The sequence below is a fragment of the Hemibagrus wyckioides genome, linkage group LG25 (assembly GCF_019097595.1).
Source record: "Hemibagrus wyckioides isolate EC202008001 linkage group LG25, SWU_Hwy_1.0, whole genome shotgun sequence".
In the NCBI taxonomy this organism is placed as follows: Eukaryota; Metazoa; Chordata; class Actinopteri; order Siluriformes; family Bagridae; genus Hemibagrus; species Hemibagrus wyckioides.
Window position 1 is genome coordinate 19094154 of NC_080734.1, and position 19970 is coordinate 19114123.

Below are 19970 nucleotides of genomic sequence, written 5' to 3' on the forward strand. Positions count from 1 at the left end.
TTCCCTGGTGAAGAAGCAGCTCTTTACCACAGTTAGCTGGGTCAGGAACATTTTCCAGGATGTAGATGTATCTGTGTCAAAGTCAACATTCAAGAGAAGGAATTTATGGAGTGTATAGGGCTGTATTACCTGCTCACATTCAGCTGATGGAGGTGAAGACAGCTGTATTAGAGACCTGGCTGAACATCAGCAGGGTAGAAACTCAGTGTCTGATGTGTGTCCACATATTTATGGACCTGTCCTTATCTATAACTTATGTTAGTTGGATTTTCTTGTAGCTAACAAAATGTACCTAGACTTACACTTAAGTCAGAGTGAGTGTAGCTGCGCGAACACTTCAGATCAGATCCAGTCTCCTACTCGCTTACCTGAGCACTTCCTGCCTGTACATACAGCTGTATTTCTATTAATATAGCTAATATCTAATGTTATGAGTAACACTGGACAACTTTAATTTGAATTATGGCCATCTGTGCTAGTCAAGAGGCAGACAGTTAGCACAAATGCACTATATTGCCAAACATTTTGGGACACCCCTCCAAATCATTGAATTCAGGTGTTGGACTTGGCCCCTTAGTTCCAGTGAAAGGAACTCTTAATGCTTCAGCATGCCAAGACATTTTAGATGAATTAGAGCGGAGACTGTGAGCCAGGCCAAAACTGGGACCTTCACATGCACATGCTTATAATATAGAGTTGTCCCACCCTTTACAGCTATAACAGCTTCAGCTCTTCTGGGAAGGCTTTCCACAAGGTTTAGGAGTGTGTTTATGGGAATTTTTGACCATTCCTTTTGACCATGTTGGACGAGAAGGTCTGGCTCACAGTCTCCGCTCTAATTCATCCCAAAGGTGTTCTATGGGGTTGAGGTCAGGACTCTGTGAAGTTCCTCCACACCAAACTCACTCATCCATGACTTTATGGACCTTGTTTTGGTCACTGGTGTGCAGTCATGTTGGAACAGGAAGCGGTCATCCCCAAACTGTTCCCACAAGGCATGAAATTGTCCAAAATGGCTTGGTATGAAGCTGAAGCATTAAGAGTTCCTTTAACTGGAACTAAGGGGCCGAGCCCAACCCCTGAAAAACAACACCTGAATTCACTGATCTTTTGGCAATATAGTGTATCTTCCAATGCTAGCTGTACTCTGTGTGTCTGTGTGTAAGAGTAGGTTTTCATTTAATGTAACAATTATTTTTGAGACATAAATAACATATTTTATTCCCTCTGCTTTGAACACAGTTATTAATTTCTGGACACAAATCATAAAATAAGAGACAAACAAATCCATTCTTCCAACAGCAGCTTAAAGTCAAACCAAAACAATAATAAAACAACTTAAAACCCACTTCACTTTCCCCTTCACACAGCTCCTGAAGCTGTAATAATTACTCAAATTATTTTAATAAAGAAATAACTTCCAGAAGTCATGGCATGACTGAGTTTTTAACTAGAGATTGTTCAGAGAGTGTCCTATACAGCTTTAGCCGGCGCTCTGCTTCACTGTGTGTTTAAGTGGACCTCTCTGTGGTCAGGGTAATGCTGAGCCACCTCCTCCACCTCGATCACTTCCACCACAAGCTCACGGATTTCCTTGATGCAATCTAAAGGTCTGGCTGCTTCAGTTTCGGGATCTGCAGAGGTGTCGGTTACCGTTGCACTAACATCTGAGATAGCTTCACACTTTGCTATGATGCAGGCCTCAGGTTTAGGGATATCTGCTGTGGTTTCTATGGTCAGGTCATCTTCCTCAATGCTGTCTCCTTCCTCCTCTGTGGTCCAAGATGAATCATCAGAAAACTCTTCTATCTTGCTGCTTAATCTGACCTCATAGGTTGAAGGCCCAAAATAAGTGAGATCATCCACTGCAACATTGGTGTCTCCAGAAGAGCCTGGCACATCTGGAGCAGTTTCTACAGCTGAGCTGATGCTAATGTTAGCTGCACTCTCAGTAGAGACACATTTGATGCTTGATAAAGTTTCACTTTGGAGACACATGGACCCAGTGTATCCCTCTGGTGGACTAGCCTGGACTGGTGGAGAACTAGCCTGGACTGGTGGAGGACTAGCCTGGACTGGTGGAGGACTAGCCTGGACTGGTGGAGGTGTAGCTTGGGCTGGTGGAGGACTAGCCTGGGCTGGTGGAGGAATAGCTTTGGCCGGAAGACTAGCCTGGACTGGTGGAGGACTAGCCTGGACTGGTGGAGGACTAGCCTGGGCTGGAGGACTAGCCTGGACTGGTGGAAGAGTAACCTGGACTGGTGGAGGACTAGCCTGGACTGGTGGAGGACTAAGCTGGACTGGTGGAGGACTAGCCTGGACTGGTGGAGGACTAGCCTGGAATGGTGGAAGAGTAACCTGGATTGGCGAAGGACTAGCCTGGACTGGCGGAGGACTAGCCTGGACTGGCGGAGGACTAGCCTGGACTGGTGGAGGACTAGCCTGGACTGGTGTAAGAGTAACTTGGATTGGTGGAGGACTAGTCTGGACTGGTGTAAGAGTAACTTGGATTGGTGGAGGACTAGTCTGGTCTGGTGGAGGACTAGTCTGGACTGGTGGAGGACTAGTCTGGACTGGCAAAGTACTAGCCTGGGTTGGAGGACTAGTCTGGACTGGTGGAGAACTAGCCTGGACTGGTGGAGGACTACCCTGGACTGATGGAGGACTAGCCTGGACTGGTGGAGGACTAGTCTGGACTGGCAAAGTACTAGCCTGGGTTGGAGGACTAGTCTGGACTGGTGGAGGACTACCCTGGACTGGTGGAGGACTAGTCTGGACTGATGGAGGACTAGCCTGGACTGGTGGAAGAGTAACTTGGATTGGTGGAGGACTAGTCTGGTCTGGTGGAGGACTAGTCTGGACTGGTGGAGGACTAGTCTGGACTGGCAAAGTACTAGCCTGGGTTGGAGGACTAGTCTGGACTGGTGGAAAACTAGCCTGGACTGGTGGAGGACTACCCTGGACTGATGGAGGACTAGCCTGGACTGGTGGAGGACTAGTCTGGACTGGCAAAGTACTAGCCTGGGTTGGAGGACTAGTCTGGACTGGTGGAGGACTAGTCTGGACTGATGGAGGACTAGCCTGGACTGGCAAAGGACTAGCCTGGGCTGGAGGACTAGTCTGGACTGGCGGAGAACTAGCCTGGACTGGTGGAAGAGTAACCTGGACTGGCAAAGGACTAGCCTGGACTGGTGGAGGACTAGCCTGGACTGGCAAAGGACTAGCCTGGACTGGCAAAGGACTAGCCTGGACTGGTGGAGGACTAGCCTGGAGTGGTGGAAGAGTAACCTGGACTGCTGGAGGACTAGTCTGGACTGCTGGAGGACTAGTCTGGACTGGCGGAGGACTAGCCTGGACTGGCGGAGGACTAGCCTGGACTGGCAAAGTACTAGCCTGGACTGGCAAAGTACTAGCCTGGACTGGCGGAGGACTAGCCTGGACTGGTGGAGGACTAGCCTGGACTGGTGGAGGACTAGCCTGGACTGGTGGAAGAGTAACCTGGACTGGTGGAGGACTAACCTGGACTGGCACAGTACCAGCCTGGGCTGGAGGAGGACTAGCCTGGGCTGGTGGAGGACTAGCCTGGGCTGGTGGAGGACTAGCTTGGGCTGGAGGACTAACCAGGACTGGTGGAGGACTAGTTTGGGCTGGAGGACTAACCAGGACTGGTGGAGGACTAGCTTGGGCTGGAGGACTAACCTGGACTGGTGGAGGACTAGCTTGGGCTGGAGGACTAACCTGGACTGGTGGAGGACTAGCCTGGACTGGAGGACTAGCCCCAATTGAAGGATTAACCTGGACTGGTGGACTACCCTGGAGCGGTGAAGGTCCTATATTTGACAAGCTAGATGGATCCAGTAATGTCTCTGTGTTTATAGCCACTACATGAGGAGGCCCTGAGTACATGTTCTCCTCCAAACTCCGAGTGGTAACAAGCGTCTCCTCCACAACTGGTGTAGTACATCTGACTTGTTCCTCAGTTGGAGCAGTAACAGGCACCTCTAGCACTCCATTATCCTCCACTTTGTGATCTTTTTCAGTGTTCACAGATGTAGGTACCTTAATAATCTCTGTTTGTACTTGTGCCTGAACCTCTGCCTGAGGGGGCAAGATGACCTCCTGCTCCACATTTTTCTCAGCTATGCCTGGGTCTTCACTAGCAGGTACATTAATAAGTTCTGGCTTCTCTTGTGCCTGAATGATGACTTCCTGCTCCACCTTCTTCTCAGCCACGCCTGAATCTTCACCAGTGCAGTGGCTTTCCTTTAGGTCATGACTCAGTAAAGGGGTGGATGGCAGAGGGCTACACGGTGTTGGTGATGAACTGGTGGAGTCTGGGCTGTCTGGGAACAAGTAGTACCTGCTGGAAACACTGAAGTGGAACCTGGACTCCATGAACAAGTTGTACTTTTTCATACTTGCTGCTTCCTTCACCACTGTAAATAAACATGAACCAGTCAGAGCAAGGTTTAGACAAGAGAAGATGCTTAAACTGAATAAAACAACATGGCTTCTTTGTCACTTACCTTTGCTAATGTCCTGCTCTAGTATCTCTTGCAATATGTCCTCATAGACGTTCTCCACACTGATGAAGTTTACATAATCATCAAATATGTACTCTTCAAAGTTCGGTAGTTCCTAAATAAAATATTTAGAAAATTTTCAGATTTGTACTGATGATTGAAAAGACATTTTATTACAGTATAATGCTGATGTACAATAAGTGCACTAACTACCATGTGCTATTAATCCACATGATCACATAACACACTGTTATAATCAACACTGTCTCATTTATAGCTGTACCTTTTTGAATGTAGGAGCTAGAAAAGCTTTGGCCCTGGGTAGCGTGATGCTGAGCAGAGCTTCTTGGAAAATCTTCTTTCTCTGTGTGCTGCTGTCGTAGTCGTATTGCTGGTGGATACACATGTGTACACAATAACTGAAGGTTTGGTTGTGGGCAAAGCAATGTTCAGCTCCAGCATTCTTCATGACAGTGGGAATAAAAGCACGAAGATAGTAATATGTAAGTGTGTAAGAGTGTGTGTGTGTGTGCTCACCTTTAGCACCCTCTGTGTGGCTTTCGGAATGACATCTATTAGGTTGGTGTTGTCTTGTGAAGACATTTTCAGAAGTAATCCGAAGGTGTAGGACACGTTGTCCACCAGCTGCACCATTCAGAACAGGTGATGTTTAAACCCTCGGTCATTAACATTTATTAAAAGAACTGAAGCTTTCACAGTTCCAGCAGATATTTTACTAATTGTAAGCAAAGATACATGTAGTTGTCATTTATCACAGCAAAATGCTATTCCTGGTTATTATAATTGCAGATTTGTCATAGGGGTTATTCTTTAGGATTAATGTTTATACAAAAGTTCAGGTCAGAGTATATACAGTGAGGGAAAAAATTATTTGATCCCCTGCTGATTTTGTACGTTTGCCCACTGACAAAGAAATGATCAGTCTGTAATTTTAATGGTAGGTGTATCTGAACAGTGAGAGACAGAATAACAACAAAAAAATCCAGAAAAGCACATTTCAGAAAAGTTATACATTGATTTGCATTTTATTGAGTGAAATAAGTATTTGATCCCTTTGCAAAACATGACTTAGTACTTGGTGGCAAACCCTTGTTGGCAAATAACAGACGTCAGACATTTCTTGTAGTTGGCCACCAGGTTTGCACATATCTCACATCTCAAGAAATTTGGGCCCACTCCTCTTTGCATCCACGACCCATTTTCAATGCCCTGGCTGAGGGAAGGAGGTTCTCACTCAAGATTTGACGGTACATGGCTCCGTCCATCGTCCCTTTGATGCGGTGCGGTTGTCCTGTCCCCTTAGCAGAAAAACACCTCACAAAGCATAATGTTTCCACCTCCATGTTTGACGGTGGGGATGGTCTTCTTGGAGTCATAGGGAGCATTCCTCCTCCTCCAAACACGGCGAGTTGAGTTGATGCCAAAGATTTTGATTTCATTTGACCACATGACCTCTGAATCATTCAGATGTTCACTGGCAAACTTCAGATGAGTCTGTACATGTGCTTTCTTTAGCAGGGGGACCTTGTGGGCGCTACTGGATTTCAGTCTTCCACGGCGTAGTGTGTTACCAATTGTTTTCTTGGTGACTATGGTCCCAGCTGCCTTGAGATCATTGACAAAATCCTCCAGTGTAATTCTGGGCTGATTCCTCGCCGTTCTCATGATCATTGAAACTCCATGAGGTGAGATCTTGCATGGAGCCCCAGACCGAGGAAGATTGACAGTCCTTTTGTGTTTCTTCCATTTGGGAATAATCGCACCAACTGTTGTCACCTTCTCACCAAGCTGCTTGGCGATGGTCTTGTAGCTCATTCCAGCCTTGTGTAGGTCTACAATCTTGTCCCTGACATCCATGGACAGCTCTTTGGTCTTGGCCATGATGGAGAGTTTGGAATCTGATTGATTGCTTCCTTCTGTGGACAGGGTGTCTTTCATACAGTTAACGAGTTGAGATTAAGAGCACTCCCCGAGAGTGCTCCTACTGTAATCTCAGCTCCTTACCTGTATAAAAGACACCTGGGAGCCAGAAATCTTTCTGATTGATAGGTGATCAAATACTTATTTCACTCATTAAAATGAAAATCAATGTAGAACTTTTCTGAAATGCGTTTTTCTGGAATTTTTTGTTGTTATTCTGTCTCTCATTGTTCAAATACACCTACCATTAAAATTACAGACTGATCATTTCTTTGTCAGTGGGCAAACGTACAAAATCAGCAGGGGATCAAATAATTTTTTCCCCTCACTGTATGTGTGTGTATAGTAATTATACCTGTTGTATATCGATCTGTGTGCTGTGCTCCAGTCCTCTGCAGTTGGGGTAGTTGAACTCACGGATATAATCCCTCAGGGCACTCACTTTCTCATAACAGCTCTGTAAGTTTGGTTTACTTATCTCCACCAAAGCCTAAGACAAGAACGTGTATTAAAGCCAATTCTATTCATCACAGACTGGCTGGAGTGATCGAGTACTGAAGGAGCATAAAATTTCTAGTCCCATTTATTAAGTTGTTGTGTTGAACCATGTCAAAAAATACCCCCACAACCAACATCAATTATTTCCCCGATTTTGACCCATCAGGCAGCTCTCCCCAACATAAAAGATACTAGTGCATAAGGCCTCGAGGCACAAGAAGTCACCCAAATGCATCTTGTGACCTGCTGTTATGACTCTCCCTCCCTGAGAGCACAGACAATTTTGCTTTCTTGTCCTCCTGGCCATGGATGCCTCTAGAACCAGGGTATGTTTATTGATAGAGACTTCTATGTGTTCCTACTATTTAAACTCCCCCTCACCTGTTGCAGCTCTTCTCTGGTCATGCCCGCCTGATAATTACTGTACAGGTACTCCATCATGCTCTCGCTGACCTGTCGTGCTTCCTCAAAGCCCAGGCTGATGGGCCCCATCATCTCCTCCAGCACAGCAGGCAGACGAGGCTCTATGTGATGCTTGCAGTACTCAGTAGCCTGGTCAGCTACTGTGGCTATAAGAAGAGTTGGAGTTAATAAGACTTAAATATTTCTTACAGAACTTGTTAAGATATTAAGAGAGAATTATGCTCAACTTTTATTAGTGGTCTAGATTTGTTTGGTTGTGGCTGTGATATTAAGATCTAAAATTTAAAAATATATACACAACAATGAATATAATAGGGATCATTAATACATTATATAAACACAAAATCATCTATGGCACTTAAGTATTATGTAGAGCAAACACAGTTGAAAGCACATAAACAGCTTGAATTGGGATTTCTGAAGCACGCCACAATTAAAGCAACCTTTTAGATACTTTGTGACCATCACAGTCTTTCTGATGACAGGCTTTACTCTAAGCACAGAGAACCCTTTAACTCCTCTTATCAGTGAAATCAGAACAGCACTGTATTGCCTCCTGAGTACATGGTGCTGTGCAGGCTTAATGTTCAGCAGGAGAATGACTCAGTCCACTTGAGGACTATCTACCAGACATAACATACAGAGACCTGGCAACCCATGGTTCCTAGCGGGGAAACCAATTTTGCATGTACACGCTTGCAAACCTGTCTACAGAGAGCTCTCAGGTTCTCTAAAGGTGATCTGTAGTAAGCAGCAGCTTGGCACAACCTGTCCCCTGACAGACTGCCGTCTAAAACCTGACAACACCACGGCTCTGGAACATGGTGATCCTGTAACGGACAGCCGGATTTCACCACATATACACCGATCAGCCATAACACCATAAAACAACTGACAGGTGATGTGAATTAAATTGTTTATCTCGTTCTAATGTCAGCTGTGAAGATATATTAGACAGCAAGTGTACAATCAGTTCTCACAGCTGTTGTGTTGAAGCACGGAAAATGGGTAAGGATGTGTAAGGATCTGAGCAACTTTGACAACAGCCAGATTGTGATGGTTAAAGTCAGAGCATCTCCAAATCAGCAGGTCTTATGGGATGTTCCCTGGTATTTAGTGGTTAGTAAATACCAAGAGTGCACCCAGGAAGAACAAACAGTGAATCAGAGACAGGATCATGGATATCCAAGGCTCACTGGGGAGCAAAGGCCAGCTGTCTGGGCTGACCTCTAACGGTCAGCTATGTTTTAGCAGAACAAAATTAGTCAGATGCTGATGAGTACATGCAAGCTTTTATCACTGTGAATATTGTCTCCTGCTGCCCTTTCCCATCTATAATCATCATTCCATAAACAAATTTGTTTGTTCTTCTCCTTTTATGTAATGCATAATCATATGTTTAACATGCAAAAGCTGTGTATTGTTTGGATGATGGTAATTATGGTGTCTGTAGTATTTTATGAGTGTGGCAATAATGTGTACTGACATATTAGCCTCCCCAGTTAGCACATATAATTATACATAATTGTACAGGTCATAAGCAGGGGTTTGTTCATCATGGGGTGATACCTTTGAGCTTGTTCTCCAGAAAGGCTCGGGAACTCATGATCTGATCCATATTTGAGCGCATGAGTGCAGTCTGCTGCTTGGTTGCCTCTCTGCACTCATCATTCAGAGCAGCCATGCCCTCCTCCAGAGTCTCCTGCACCAGGTTATACACTTCCTCGATTGTCTGAGGGTCAGAAAAGAGGTGATGATTCACTACAAGCATCAGTATGTCTGTGGTACGTAGACACTAGCTTGAAGAGACACCATAGAGACATTTCAGTCATAGCTTTAACCTGAATGCAACACCCTAAACCTGCTTCTGCTTCTAAAGAATTCCCAGATTTAGATCAATCGGTCAGTTTCATCCCACTGTCATCCCATCAACTTATACAGTACGACAATACTGTACATCCAAGACCTTGATGCTGAGGTTGATACCATTTTAGACAACCACACTGACTTTAGCTGTCATGTACAATATGTGAACTCTCTGTGCTACCCATTATGGAAATGACCATCACAGGAACACTGCTGACCAGATAAATGAAATCTGGGTTACAGCACAGCAGATATTTACAGAACAGAAATATTTCTGAGAAACTCTTAAAGCTCTGAGTGTCTACTTTCATATAAACTTCATATTAAGCTCCACTTTGGAGTGAGACATGACAAAGACATTCAATGCTGAACGTGGACACAACAGAACAAAACACAACAGAACAAAATTCCAGTTCTTGGCCCCAAGAAGCCATCAACATAGTGTACAAACAAATAGGACAAAAAAAATTGTACAAAATTAGAGAGATGCAGAGATCCACTGGGAGGAGAGGTTAATGTCCTCTGACACTACTGCTATGCTGAAGAGAGTCTGCAGATATAAATGTAGAAAATTGAATCATGTCATTGGAAATCATGTTTTTGTCCCAGCATGCATTAAAACCTTGCCTAAAAACTCATGCAGGTCTGAACAGCCCAAACTCCCAAACTCTAATATTTTAAAATGTTTTCTAAGTCTAATCCATCAAAATGTCTTCAGGTGCATCTGAATACTATTAAACACTAAAGTCTCTGTAATAATGATACCTCAAGCAATGCTGTTGTCAAGACAAGTTGATTTTTTTTTAACACTGCTACTCACAGCAAACCACATTTTCTTCTTGTCCATCTTCTTGGCCTTCAGACGAGTAAGCATGTCGTTCTCTAGAGTCGGCATCAGCTCCTCCATGGCTAGATTTGCCAGCACCTGCAGGAGAGAGGACTGTGTTCAGGGATTCAGAGCAACACAACACGACACATGTGAATAACACATCTACATAACTTTTACGTAATCTTATATCTTGTGTACTATGATACACAATTATAGAGGGACATCATCTTTGCTGTTCAATATATCCGAGTGCTAAATGTATACATTCATTATGTATCCGAGGCATTAAAGTTTCTTTCTAATGTACATGCTAGCCCTGTACCCTATTTTCTAAGCAGTCAGAATGGTCCAACATCATCAAGATGATTCATTATTATATATCCAAGGGCTGACTTTTTCCCCTCTTAGTACAATGTGTCACTATTAGATGCTGGCTCTCTGTCTCTGTCTCTCTCATACACAGATACACACACACTCTCTCTTAACTGTGTGGACAATTATATAATTGTGGATAATTTATATTGTTCATTACTTATTGCACTACCTCTATCTGTCATCCGCTGCTATAGTCATATTTATGTTTATTTCTATTTGCACTACCTCAACCGGTGATGTGAATTTTTAGACAATATTTTTGCACAATACTTTTTTACATCATTTCACTTTATCTTATTTTATTTCACTTACATTCCATTACACATGTTCTTTTCGGCGCTAAGTGTCCTGTGTTCTTTTGTGTTGTCTTTCTTGTATTTATTGTCTTTTGCACTGTTTGCACCCAGCTGCACACTGTGCACTTTACGTGGCTAAGACAAACTTCTGTCCTAGCTCTGTGGTGTTGTTTTGTGTTGAACTTTGTTGTTGTATGTTTATGTAACACCAGGTCCTGGAGAAACGTTGTTTCATTTCACTATCTACTGCGTCAGCTATATGTGGTTGAAATGACAATAAAGCTTCTTGAATTGAATCTTGGCTGCTGTGAAAGCAGTGATACCAGCAGCTGAAACAATGTAGTAACACTCCCGGTTTTCCAACATTACTGAAATAAGGCATTAAGTATAATCAAACTATTGTTGATGGTGATGTGTACTGGTGTATACCGGTTTGGTGATGTAGGCTTGTTTTCTGGGTGTGCATGCGTAGGGAAACAATAGGCCAAAATCAGACATGGTATGAAAGGGTGTTTCCGAAATGGAAAAGCTAATTGTACTACACAGCAGGGCGGAGTCATGGCTACTACCTGCACATCATTGCCTATCAGCATATCCCACGCTTCATAGTAGCCCTTGTCCTGCCTGTAGAGCTGAAAGGCTTTGATGAAGGCCTGCACCTCATATGTCTTCTTCTTCAAGAAGTCTGGAAGGATGTGTGAGAAGAACAATTTGGGCATGTTTAATATCTTGAACCCTGCGTGTTATAAATCATAGCTTTCAAGCACATATTGTGCTGCTGTTAATGTCCATTAGTTCTGCTTGTATAGTCCAGAGGAATGACCACAGCCCTAGACAGTAGCAATAGACATCTGTTTTTAGGAGATTAAAGTAAACTCTTACAGATCATTATTACATAAAGAGCTTAATTACATCATTGTTGATAATAAAACATGTTTTCTAAAAAATATTCAAACAAACAAAGTACAAAGTACAGGTAGATATTTACTAGCATTGCTAAATGACACCAGACGGACATCTTTCTAATGTAATTGTTGTTGTGATGTGGTCAGTGGTGTTACCTTGATTCTGGTGGCGAATGCAGTCGGATAACACAGAGATAAACGAGGCTTGTTTGGCCTCCTGGAGGAAGCAGAAGTAGTAGTCTCTCTGGTACGGCAGTCGGAGGTACACTGGGAACTGGCCAAGCATCCCCACCACTGGAGGAGCAAAGTCCTCTTTCACGTCTTTAACACAGGACACACTACTCAGACCTCCATCATAATCTGTCTGGTTTTAAAATATACTCTACAATTCTTTTACTGCATGTCAAACATGACCAAATACATATAGTGTTTATAAAGAAACAAAACTGCTGTATAGGAATTTATGGGAAATGTATTCAGTATGTGTGCCAATTCTGAGAAAGCCAAACCAAGCGCCATATAATCATGAAAAGCATTTTCCTTAATAAAAACGACACCTTACAGAGATACATTTGTTAAATACTAACAAATACACATTCCTTGCCAGCTACAAGGGGCCTGTACTATAAAAGGCCGGTTTAGCTGGCTAGCCAGATAAGTTTAAGATTAGTTTGCACCAATACTGGGATTTAGGTACCATGAAAGTAATCTGTGTTTATCACCATGGTAACTTAAGCTTCGCGGCTAACCTGCCCCGGGGCATGTCATGCTCTGGATTTGAGCTTTTAGACTGAAATTTGACCAATCAGCTGTGAGAAGAGCCACATCTAGGTGACGTAACTAATTCCCAGTGTCTGTTGCAATGGCTTCACCTTTTGTCCACCTTGTCCTGGGGACATCTTCGCACAACATAATGCGAGACAGACAAAATCCCCTTGCCTTCCCTGATATTTACTTGTATGAAAGATACAGATTTTCCATGAATGAAATCTCATATCTTTGCCAACCTCTTGAGCTGCACATAAAAAATGTGACACATCGTGGCCATGCTCTTACTGTACCACCAATATAGCGTAGGGTTTTTTTTGCAAGTGGTACGTATGATATGCAAGAATGGTCCTGGAATCATGTTACTTGTTACTGATGTTCTGAACCAGAGGAGACACAAATCACATGTATACCTTCTTGTGTACATGCATAACCTGTCATAATGTCCCAAAATGACATATGAGGCAGGATTTATTATAAATAATGCTGTCATATAGCCATTTTTTTTCCTTGCCTTGTTCCTGACACTGGAGGGTCACTAAACCCATGTCAATCCACTTTTTTCCACAAGCTGAGGCTTGATTATGTAAAACGTCTTGAGAATGACATACTGGTTTTACTTACTGTCACTATCTGGGAAGCACCTGTCTATCACTTCCATGTATTTCTCTTCTGTGGTCAGAATAGTGCCTCCTGTAGCTGGCAGCTTGTACAGTGGCGGTATGCCTTTCATAAAAGTCTGCAGAAGACAGAGAAAAGCGTTTTATTGATTATATACAGTCACAGGGACATTACCATTCCCTCATTTTTCTGTCCTAGAGTTGGAAAGCTTGCCTCATAGCTCTCATGGCACTCCAGAGAGTAATTGACACGAACCACCACAAACTTCTCCTTCCATTTCCGGTTATCACAAAAGTAGAGCACAGACTCCTGGTAGATCACCTCTGAATCCTCTGGGGGATCCTGGGTAAGAAAAACACAGAGAAGAACGAATATTTGGCAAGATGTCAGCTTGTCATTCAAGCCTATTAAGACAGTCTCCATGATAGAGAGAGAGAGAGAGAGAGAGAGAGAGAGAGATCCGATGCTCCTTTACATCCAAGCAGTCCTCACCCGCTGTTTAAGGAGGTGAGTATGCTCTTGTTTACGCTGCACCAACTCATCATGAACATGGTTGAGAAAGGCCAGAGAGTACTGCTTCTTGTAGATCGATGCGAAGTTCCTCAGCTCCGTCTGCGCCCAACCTGAAATACACACCAAACACACCAGTGAACAAGACGGCATGAGCAGACCAGACGGTCGTCTAGACATCTATATGTCTTCATACTTGCTTGTGATGAGTGTGAGGTCAGTGTCAGGTCAAACAAATAAAGAAAAGTTAGAGAAAGAGCAGTCTTTATGTCATTCTGACTGCTGTCTGAATGTCTGAGTTGGAAATGTCAGTCATGTTCTTTACTCTTTCTGTGAATTGGTGACAAAGTTCTGCTCCTTTGGCAGGTTTAACACCATCAAAGAGAGAGAAGCTTTACATCCAGATGTGGCATGTAGCAGCTGAACATTTAAGGCTCGGGGTTAATGACCAGAAAGTCAGGCCCCAGAAGGCTTCTTCTGCTAGATGCTGGACAAAGAGCACACTCCATAGGATTATTTATTTTTCTGCAAAACCCACAGGATCCACATTCTCATGCACCCCCAGAGAAGCCATGTGTCCACGTGTGCACTGAACAGCCAGAGATGCACAACGACGCTTCACTGAGTATCTGTTAGCGCTGTATTAGGGTTCCGAAGGACATTTTTACACAGACTGATCAAACTGCTTGATCGTTTGATTTTCTAAAATATTAAATTCCACCAAGCAATAATACAGGGTAAACATGTCCGTGCCACATTTTAATGAAAGTTTATGTGAAGCTGGGTATCCTGTGTAGTCTTAAAGCAACCGTCTGTTCTCCATTTGGGAATTAAAGCTTGTTAAAAAGTCTTTTCTCCCATCTATTTTAACAATAAAACCCGAGCTCTTTTTCCACCTCTTCCCTGCTTCTTGATCAATAAAATGCTAAGGACACCACAATCTTCTTCCTAACAAGCACAACACACACACTTTTAAAGCTGGCTGGTTTGCTGCATTTTAGTCATACTCTTTACAGCAGTAATATGTGCCACTGTTATACACTACACCAGTCTGCATGCTGTACAAGCATTTTCCACACACCAGGGGTGACTGATCTCATCCAGAAAGAGCCGGTGTGGGCGCAAGTTTTCATTCCAACCAAACAGAAACCACACCTGAGTTTACTGAAAGTGAAGATCAACTGATTAAACAGGAGGAATCAGGTGTGGCTCCTGGTCCTGCACCTACGCTACCTTTGTGGATAAAATTGGACGTCTCTGGTCTACACTAACTACAGACTTTTTCACTATGGATTAGCTCTTTCCTGCTCCGCCTCATCCTAATTCATTAACTTATTAGGGCTGACTATAATTGCATAAATGCTCTTAATATTGTTTAGTTGCTTGTTTTTTTTCCCTGACCTGTTCTTTAATTATGGCTAAGTACACCAATCAGCCTGAACATTAAAACCACTGAATTACATTAATTACTGTGTTACAGTTGAACCTGTCAGTGGGTGCGATATATCAGACAGGTGAAGTGTCAGTTTAAGTTCATGAGTGTGAACAGGAAAACTGAGTGGCTTTGTGATATAATTGTGATGTTCAGATGACTGGGCTACTTTGGGTCTGTGAGTTGTAAAGACAGAAACAGGTGAAAGGCAGGTGTTTGGGGGGAAAAGCAACATAATATAGTAAGATAATTCTTACAGAAGAAGAGTGAAGGTGATACTTAACCAGGACAAAATCCTGTGTTTAATTTAACTTATTGTACTCTATATTTAAGGTTTTTTCCTAGTCTTATATTTATATTATGTGTGTGTTGTATCTTGTTACTGACTAAGCTGCTGTAACAGAAGAATTTCCCTAAAGGGATCAACCAACCAACTAACTATCCAACTAACTAACCAACCAACCAACCAACTATCCAACTAACTAACCAACCAACCAACCAACTAACTATCCAACTAACCAACCAAGCAACCCACCAACCCAACCAACCCACCCACCGACGCACCCACACACTGTCTGCCTGTCTATCTATCTATCTATCTATCTATCTATCTATCTATCTATCTATCTATCTATCTACCTACCTACCTACCTACCTACCTACCTATCTGTGTCCATACACCAGAGAGGAGAAGTGGACATTTCATAATTGTCCCTTCTTTCATATAAATTCAGATTTAAACAATGAAAACATCTGACTGCAGGCCGATATCCACATCAACCTCATATTCTTATCTACTAATCTTTAAAATGAGTGAACTATAGCACTTTGCTCTACCCACTTAACTGTTCCACTCTACCACCCCACACCGCTCCACTAAACTGCTCCGCTATACCCAATAATGCTCTTCACTCTACCATCCCGCTTTTACACCCTTCAGTGCTCTGCATTACCACCTACACTTCTCCATTCTACCACCCCTCAGTGCTCAGCTCTACCTACTAAACCGCTCAGCTCTACCACCCCTCATCGCTCAGCTCTACCACCCCTCAGCGCTCAGCTCTACCACCCCTCAGCGCTCAGCTCTACCACCCCTCAGCGCTCAGCTCTACCACCCCTCAGCGCTCAGCTCTACCACCCCTCACCGCTCAGCTCTACCACCCCTCACCGCTCAGCTCTACCACCCCTCACCGCTCAGCTCTACCACCCCTCACCGCTCAGCTCTACCACCCCTCATCGCTCAGCTCTACCACCCCCCATCGCTCAGCTCTACCACCCCTCATCGCTCAGCTCTACCACCCCTCACCGCTCAGCTCTACCACCCCTCACCGCTCAGCTCTACCACCCCTCATCGCTCAGCTCTACCACCCCTCACCGCTCAGCTCTACCACCCCTCACCGCTCAGCTCTACCTACTAAACCGCTCAGCTCTACCACCCCTCATCGCTCAGCTCTACCACCCCTCATCGCTCAGCTCTACCTACTAAACCGCTCAGCTCTACCACCCCTCATCGCTCAGCTCTACCACCCCTCAGCGCTCAGCTCTACCACCCCTCAGCGCTCAGCTCTACCACCCCTCAGCGCTCAGCTCTACCACCCCTCAGCGCTCAGCTCTACCACCCCTCAGCGCTCAGCTCTACCACCCCTCAGCGCTCAGCTCTACCACCCCTCATTGCTCAGCTCTACCACCCCTCATCGCTCAGCTCTACCTACGAAACCGCTCAGCTCTACCACCCCTCATCGCTCAACTCTACCACCCCTCATTGCTCAGCTCTACCACCCCTCATCGCTCAGCTCTACCTACGAAACCGCTCAGCTCTACCACCCCTCATCGCTCAGCTCTACCACCCCTCACCGCTCAGCTCTACCACCCCTCAGCGCTCAGCTCTACCACCCCTCAGCGCTCAGCTCTACCACCCCTCAGCGCTCAGCTCTACCACCCCTCATCGCTCAGCTCTACCACCCCTCATCGCTCAGCTCTACCTACGAAACCGCTCAGCTCTACCACCCCTCATCGCTCAACTCTACCACCCCTCAGCGCTCAGCTCTACCACCCCTCACCGCTCAGCTCCACCACCCCTCATCGCTCAGCTCTACCTACTAAACCGCTCAGCTCTACCACCCCTCAGCGCTCAGCTCTACCACCCCTCAGCGCTCAGCTCTACCACCCCTCACCGCTCAGCTCTACCACCCCTCACCCCTTCTAATAGTAGAAAATACCAGATACCAGATTTTCATTTGCTAAGATGCCATTAAATTCTCAGTGTCATTCTCCACTGATAATTCTGTTATTTCTGCCTCAGTTATTTACTCTTTTCTCCTCCAAAACTCATCCAAACCATTACCCATAACAACCATCTGGTTTAAGGATATCAGTTATGATATACAAACTTTATCCTCTGATCAAATTTGGGAAACAATCACATCATCCTCAAAAAACCCCAATCATCAGATGATCCACTGGAAATTACTTCATAGACTCTATTTGTCTCCTGTAAAACTCTTTTATATGCATGTGTTATCCTCCCCAAATTGCAATTTATGTCCACAGAGGGCACTTGGTACCTATTTACATTGTTTTTGGGAATGTTCTACACTTTCTCTCTTCTGGTCTCAGCTTGCTCATGATATATCTTTTTTAGTAGAAAAGGATGTGGTTTTGACTCCAGACCTTTTTTTCTTAAATAACTTTTCTGACCTGGCTCTCTCTCCACAACAAAGATGCTTACTTTTAGCTGCTTTTACTGCTGCTAAGAAAATGTTAGTCAGTCGCTGGGCTCCTCCTCATTTAATGTCCAGACGTATATGGGGCCTATCTCTGCTTGACATTGTCTCTATGGAACTATCAACAGCTCGCATTCATGGAGCAAAGACAAAAACTCTGAAGATCTGGAGGGCTATTTTGGAAACTGTTAAATCCTTTGTTTCCTCTCTTTGATGTATAATTTTCTTTATATTTATGTATATATTATTATTATTTCTACTATTGTTCATTTATTTTTCTTTCTATTCTTTTTGTGATTAAGCATTATAGTTTGTACCTTTTTCCACTGCAATCTCTTACGCTTTCTTAGTACAGTTTGAGTCTTCCGGGAGGGTGGGGGTTATGGCTACAGACTAAATTGATGTGTTGTTTTTTGTGTTATACTGGACTATTTTCCTTAATAAAACAATTGTTCACAAAAAATTCTCAGTGTCATCATCCCAGTTTCACTCGCACCACATAAAAAAATAATCACAGGCTGAATACATACATATACATATATATATATATATATATATATATATATATATATATATATATATATTGTTTATATTGGAGTTTGGATGTTTGTGGGTGTGTTTGTGTTTCGTTGAGATGTCTGGCATTCTTGCACTATGAAATCAGACTCTGATGGCAAGGCTGACCTGCAGGGCCAGTTCTGTGCTCACATACCTTATACGCATTTTCACCTTTCACCTGTATTACAAAACCTCCTCACACACAAAATATTACACACACACACACACACACGTATATATGTGTGTCTGTATATGCCATAATTTGTCAAATAGGAATAGATTAAAAATGTGTCTGTCTGTGTGTGTGTGTGTGTGTGTGTGTGTGTGTGTGTGTGTTATAGGCTCATGGGCGGACCGATCTCCTCTCCATGAAGCTGCAAGCCAGGGACGCCTTCTGGCCTTGAAGACCCTGCTCTCACAGGTGTGTATACACACACACACACACACACATATTATTTAAATTACAGGTAAATTACAGGTTATACAGAGTCCACTTCCACAAATCACTAAGAACTTATTCTGACTCATCATCTTTATCCTATGACGAAATATTTCTATGCACAAGCTACAACAGGTTCACCAAATGATTACACAAACATATTTCATATCAGTGTGTTACTGTTCTCCATCACAACACCAACTGAGGGAAAATCATCATCAGTCAAACAGTGTTCATTATTCTGTACACTTCCAGTGATCTGTAGGATCTGTACCAAGGTGCACTGAAGCTCCTCGGACACTTCATGCTGTATAACTGGCCTGTATTACTGATACACCTGTATGTTTACGGTCAGTGAAATATCAGCTGTTTTCTATTCACAGGTGAAGCCTAGACAGGTGACATGATATCTAGTCTAACAGCATGACTTTTAGTAGTCTGTACAAAGAATTATTAAGCTATAAGTTTATTCAAATGAGTGTTTTGGTAGAAAAATATAAAAGAAAAATATTCTGTCGACATATTTACATTTGATGGCACTCTGAATATGAATCTGAAGCTGTTTTGTCGACGAAATCTGTGTTAATTGTGGCGGAAAGCAAATGGATGAAGAAAACTTTTACCTTTAATGAAGTTGAATTTATTTTCATCCAAAAGACTGGACGATATTCCCATAGTGGCGTAGTTATTAGTTTTGAAGATGACCTGTCCTCAGGCTGGCTCACGTGAAGTTGCGTGTCTTTTCTCAGTCAAGTTTTAAAATATAATCAGGCGCATCTCAGCCCTCGACACCTCCTACTGCTGCCTTCACACACTGCGGGCTCCGTCTCAAATGGAGCACTAAGTGTACAGGTGATCTTGTAGGTACTCGGTTTAGGTTTCAGGAATTTCACTAGGGCCCTCTGTGATGGTAAATGCTGCAGCCTGGAGATTGTGGGGCGGGGATACACCCGGTGGGCGGGGCGTCACGTGTTAACTTACCTTGCGGGTTATTTATTTACCTATTTATTTTTTATTTAATTATTTTTATAATTTGCTATATATAAATTATAAAAATAATTAAATTATAATTTTATATTTGCTTACTTGTTTTTTAAATGTATAATATTTATTTAAATATAAAAAATATAAAATCATTTTTTATTTATTTATTTTAATAAAACAAATAATATAAATAACTGCTCAGTGTGTTAGTGTTTATATTCCAAAACGTCATTTTGAACCAAAATCACATCAAATATACATCAAAAAGTTTCCACTACA

At 43.3% G+C, this 19970-nt stretch overlaps 1 protein-coding gene across 3 annotated transcripts; it reads right to left on the minus strand.

The window, feature by feature from the left end:
* Nucleotides 1–1385: 1385 nt before the first annotated feature.
* On the minus strand, nt 1386–19573 carry niban1a (niban apoptosis regulator 1a). Of its 3 annotated transcripts, none has more exons than XM_058378538.1 (15): nt 19331–19573; nt 13538–13668; nt 13259–13387; nt 13049–13163; nt 11813–11977; nt 11321–11436; nt 10072–10176; nt 8955–9117; nt 7344–7531; nt 6820–6954; nt 5061–5168; nt 4807–4914; nt 4527–4638; nt 2254–4436; nt 1386–2214 (listed from the first exon to the last, which is right to left on the minus strand). In XM_058378538.1, exons 1-15 carry the CDS (start codon nt 19380–19382, stop codon nt 1501–1503), a joined length of 4524 nt encoding a protein of 1507 aa, XP_058234521.1. In that variant the 5' UTR covers nt 19383–19573; the 3' UTR covers nt 1386–1500. The 3 variants fall into 3 exon arrangements, with proteins under 3 accessions (XP_058234521.1, XP_058234522.1, XP_058234519.1); XM_058378539.1 differs by having other exon boundaries at nt 1386–2898; nt 3001–4436; nt 19331–19572; XM_058378536.1 differs by having other exon boundaries at nt 1386–4436; nt 19331–19572.
* Between the last annotated feature and the right edge of the window lie 397 nt (nt 19574–19970).

Excerpts from the sequence above, each read along its gene's own strand:
- niban1a (XM_058378536.1), bottom strand. The coding sequence starts at position 19,382 with ATGGGAATATCGTCCAGTCTTTTGGATGAAAATAAATTCAACTTCATT. Across the intron at positions 13,669-19,330 it reads TAAATTCAACTTCATTAAAG|GTTGGGCGCAGACGGAGCTG; the intron begins GTAAAAGTTTTC and ends TGTGTATTTCAG. Across the intron at positions 11,437-11,812 it reads CATTCGCCACCAGAATCAAG|ACTTCTTGAAGAAGAAGACA; the intron begins GTAACACCACTG and ends ACATCCTTCCAG.